A 4772-nucleotide genomic window follows, 5' to 3' on the forward strand; every position below is an offset into this window, starting at 1 on the left:
GGGGGGGTGAACCCGGAGAGGGCACTGCCTTCGGGGGCCCAGCGCTGCCTGGATCAGGGCCCCCCCGCCCCGATGGCGCCCCTGCTCGTGGCCGCCCTCCCTGTAACCCACACCCCAGCCGCGTTCACTGTCACAGCCGAACGCGCTCTGGTATCACTTGCAAAGCGGATGCTGTGGGCTGTGTGCACGGCCAGAGTCCTCCCGGGGAGCCCGGCGCCTGCCACCCCGCGCTCGGAGGACGTGGCGCCGGAGCACGTGGCGCCGGAGCCCAGCGGGAGGCCCGCTCTGCACGGCCGCCCCCGGATGCCCACGCTTCCCCTCTGCTCCAGAGAGCCGGCCTCCGACCAGAGAGGAGACATGCGCCCTGGGTCACCCTCCTCACAGCCGGGGGGTGTCCTCCACTTTACGGAGGAGGACACTGAGGGACGGGGGTCCGTCAGGCCCCACAGCCTGGGTGTGTCCAGGCCCAGCCCCGTGACCCAGTCGGTGGCCCTGGCCTTCCGCGGCTGGCCCGACACAGCCCCGCGCGCATGCGCCCACGGCACCTGCTTGGGGTCTCTGCTCTTCCCCTTCCTCCTGTCCTTCTCTTTGTGAGGCGACAACAAGTGGGAGCTGCCTGTTGCTTCTACAATTTTGCTTTCTGAAATCGCTTTTCCTGCTGTTAATAAAGACACCTGCGGAAAGTGAAATCCAGATTCACAGCGTTAAGAGCAGCTGTGCACACGTTCCTGCACCGGCTCAGATCTGATGGGTGGCTAGTGGCCCTACGGCTCTGAGGGGCAATCTGGTGTCTACTCGGGCACCAGGGCCACACCAGTGAGCCTGCCCCAAGCACAGGGGACTGTGGTGTCCCTCAGTGGGTGGGACACTGCAGTCTCCAAGATGCTGGACCAGCGGGGACACAGAGCCAACCTCCAAGGAGTGCCGGTCACCTCCATGAAGTGAGTTCACGTCTCTAACTGAGAACACGTAAAGATTTTGGCTGTTCTCCTAAAAGAAGTGTTGAAGAATCCTTGTTTTGTGGATGGTGGGAGAGTGGGCTGGGGCATCTTGAAGACCAAGGATGCCTTCCAGGTCTGTCTCATTCTTCCCACCGCCAAGGGGTGGCAGTCCCACTGTCCCCCGGCACACTGCTGGGAGGGTCAGGGGCATTGCCCTCAAATGTCCTCGAGAACCAGAAGCTCCAAGAGCCGCTCTGGGAGGGCCCTGCAAAGAGATGGTGGGGACGGGGGATGCACAGAAGGTTCCTGAGTGCCAGGGCGCCAAGGGACAGGCAGAGGCAAGCATGCGCTGGCTGTCGCCCCAACACACCGTTGCCCTGAGGCACTTCGTGGTGGATGGGCCGGGGTGGTGGTGTGTTTCAGAGAAGAGTGTCCCCGGCCACTGCAGTGGGGGCAGGGCTGTTGTCTGAGGGCGGCACCCGCCGGCGAGGCCCGTGGGCTGCAGGGGGAGGTGTCGGCCCCTGCCAAGAGCTGGGGACGGGGCAGCGAGCAGCCTGGCGCCTCACCTGCCAGATGCGCCTGAGGCACATGTAGGCCAGGAGGCAATATTCCTCATAGCCGGCGGCACTCGGGGACACCATCAGCGCCAGCAGGGTGTAGGCCCGAGCCAGCGCCTCCAGCTGTCTCACGCTCCAGAGCTTCTCCACGGGGACTGTCCCCATGTCCTTGGACACCATGCTTTCTGGGGCTTCCGGAGTGGACAGTGGCTCCTCTGCAACACAGGGGTGCCCCAGCCATGAGCTGTCCTGACCGGGCCCTTCTAGAAGGCATCCCTGCCACCAGGGGCCGGGCTGGCCTCAGGGATATGGTCCCAGGGCTCCTGCCCCGGGCACAGGTCCCAGCGGAGGCCGTGAGGACACATCCACGCCGGGCCGGCCCCAAATCAGAGCAGACCGCACCCTCACCTGCCCCCTCAGGCGTGTCCCTGGCTGGGGTGATCAGCATCAGGATGTCGACCGCCCACTTCAGGTGGAAAATCACATCTTCCATAGGAAACTGCTTGTAGTACAGCCATTCGCTGAGCTCCAGGATGTACTCAACTTTCTGCCACTCATTCTCTGGTTTCTTTGGGATGAAGCAAAAAAAGACAGAAGAGACACGCACTTACCACTCCACATCCCAAACGCTGCGATGGACGGCGTCCGCTGCTTCCTTTTCTGGGAGCCCGTGGTGGGCCCTCACCCCGCCTCCACGTGGCGGGACCCGCTAGCGGGACATCTGCTGCCCACACTCGTTAGAACCTTTCTGTCGCTCGTGGTTTTGTCCCAAGACCAAAGCCTGGCACAGTCTCTCCGGGTCCTCCAGTCCCCGGCCTGTGCCCGTCTGCCCCTCCCGGCATCCGGACTCCTCAGTCGGGCTGTCTTTGGTCCGTGAGCAGCTTTGTTTCCTCAGACGGGCCTTCAAACGTGTATGGGAGGCAGGCTCTGGATGGTTCTGCGGTTCAGCAGAGCTCCATCCCTGCGGCAGCCCCAGAGCCCAGCCCCAGGCCCGGCCACGCACAGACTAGGTCACAAAGCACGGCAGGTGGCAGTGGAGCTGCTCCCTGCCCTCCCAGAGCAGAGCCAGCGCAGCGGTGGCCCCTCTGCCTCCCGCCTGCTGCGCCCCACGCCCGACCCCCTGGGAGTGGGGGGCTGCCCTCTGTGGGGCAGAAAAAGCAGGAAGGAGGAGGGGGCGCCGCGGAGCAGGACTTCGACATCGGGTGTTGGGCTGACGCATCGTGAGATGGAGGGGCGCGGGCAGCGGGGTGTGGGGGGCGAGGGGAGAGGGGTCCAGGCTAGACACTAAGCTGTGAGGCGACTCAGCCCGGAGCCTGGCTGAGATCATCAGGGAGGAAGGCTTGTGGACGGAGGGAAGCCGAGCCCTGAGCCCCCGCCTCCCCCTCAGTAAGCGGTGTGGGGGAGGCTGGAAACAACAATACACAGAAGGAGAGAAAAAATTTACAGATCTTTTATCTGATAAGGGGTCGTGCCCAGGATGCTCGAGGAAGTCCTACAGCTCAACAATAAAAAGATAACCAAATCAAAAATTGGGCAAAGCATCAGAATAGACATTTTGCCCAAAAAGATAGACAAACGGCCAATACACGTATGCAAATACATGCATCAGTCCCCCGGGAACTGCAATCAGCGCTGTGGCCGCCAGGATGCTAGAACCAGGCGGCCAGGAGACGGCGTCACCAGGGCATGGAGAGACCGGAGCCTCGCACAGCTGGTGGGAAAGCACTCCTGGAAGGTTAGGTGGGGAGACCCCGCGGGGCCCCGCAGTTATGCTGCTCGGGCAGAGCCCAAGAGAAACGTGACCGTGTGTCCACACGGAAAGAGCACCCCGGGAAGAACACATACACCCCTCTGACGGGAGACCAGCAGCCCTGAGCCGGCGAGAGCACGCACCCGGCTGCACACACGAGGTCTGGCCACCTTACACGATGTGGAAGAAGCCGGTCACAGCGGACACACCTTGTGCGACTGCACATGTCCAGACAGAAAACCCTTGTAGGCAGAGAGTGGACTGGCAGCTCACTGGGGTTGGCAGTGGGATGGACAGAGAACAGACCTACAGGGTTCTGGGTGGTGATGAAATATTGTGCCGCTGACTGTGGTGATGGCTCTGTGACCTTGTGAATTGCTAAAAACACCTCGTACGCCTGAGAAACAGGGAGCAAGTGAGGAGAGGCTTGGGGTCAGTGGGGACGGAGAGCCTTTGCAAGAAGGCTGGTGCCTTTCTGTGAAGCAGTGGGGGCCACGCTGCCTGGCCCCGGGGAACCTGATGGGGACCTTGGTCTTCACCGACCACTCAGCATTGACCACACAGAGCAGTGTCCTGACCCGTCCCCGGAACCCTGGCTCAGTCGAGAAGCCTCCCAGCAGGACGCGCTCCATGAGAGCAACGAGAGATGCTCTCTGGAACAGGTGTGTGGGGCCGGGGAGCGTCTTCAGAACAACTTCAGTCCCCCTGCCTAGGCTTCCTTGTCCTTCCCTGAGTCCCACCAGGCACCTCCCCTCCCCCGATTCTGCCCCTCACCCCGTGTCAGTCCCCGTCTGCTCGGTTCTTGTTGGCGTGGGGAGTCTCAGAAGGCTGCGGAGCCCTGCTCCCTCCGCAGCCCGGTCCAGCCTCGGGCGTCCCCTCCTCGGGTGGACTCTCCTGCAGAACAGGAGGCCGCGCCCCGCAAGGTGCATCCCTCCACGCTGGGGAGGTGCGACAGAAGAGCGCCCCTGACTCCTCAGAAGAGCACATGCCCTCCCTCAATTCCTTTGCTGGGCGAGGAGGGGCTCAGCCTCCCCCCACGGGTCACGTCTCTACCCCAGAAGCTGAGTCGCCAGCCCCCGAAGCCCCGGTCAGACCTGCAGGGCCCGGATCGCGTTGTGGTGGCAGACCAGCTGCCCGGACACGCTTCTCGAGTTCAAGGCCAGTCGGCGCCACATGTGTGCCAGATAATCTTCCCTCTCGTCCTTGAACTTCTGGATTTCCATGGTGAAGTTCTGGCCAAGTTTGGCTTTCACCATGACCATATGTTTAAAAATCAAGCTTAAAAAAAGCAAAAAAGAAAAGTCAGTGCTTGAAGGAGAAACAAATACAGATGATGCATCTAAAACTAAGGAGTTCGTGTCCCTTCTCCTAGTGACAAAAACAAAAGATAAGCAACGGCGCCGAGTTCCTCGCATCTGAGTGCGGCTGAGCCTTGCCTTGATTTCCCTCCAGGTGGGGAAAGAGAGCGGACAGGGGAAGGCGCTAGAGCCAGAGCAGGGCAGGGGGGTTCTGGGGGGAGGGGGG

At 62.0% G+C, this 4772-nt stretch overlaps 1 protein-coding gene across 3 annotated transcripts in view; it reads right to left on the reverse strand.

Moving 5' to 3' along the window:
• Window positions 1-4772, reverse strand: part of CFAP46 (cilia and flagella associated protein 46) — an 88539-nt gene that overhangs the window by 37650 nt on the left and 46117 nt on the right. For all 3 annotated transcript variants that reach the window (XM_059398885.1, XM_059398886.1, XM_059398888.1), the window contains exons 27-30: window positions 4343-4526; window positions 1907-2066; window positions 1508-1713; window positions 546-674 (exon numbers count right to left, since the gene is read on the reverse strand). In XM_059398885.1, coding sequence (XP_059254868.1) covers window positions 546-674; window positions 1508-1713; window positions 1907-2066; window positions 4343-4526 — 679 coding nt within the window. The remainder of the gene's footprint in view (window positions 1-545; window positions 675-1507; window positions 1714-1906; window positions 2067-4342; window positions 4527-4772) is intronic.

Source organism: Mustela nigripes, chromosome 4, assembly GCF_022355385.1.
Source record: "Mustela nigripes isolate SB6536 chromosome 4, MUSNIG.SB6536, whole genome shotgun sequence".
In the NCBI taxonomy this organism is placed as follows: Eukaryota; Metazoa; Chordata; class Mammalia; order Carnivora; family Mustelidae; genus Mustela; species Mustela nigripes.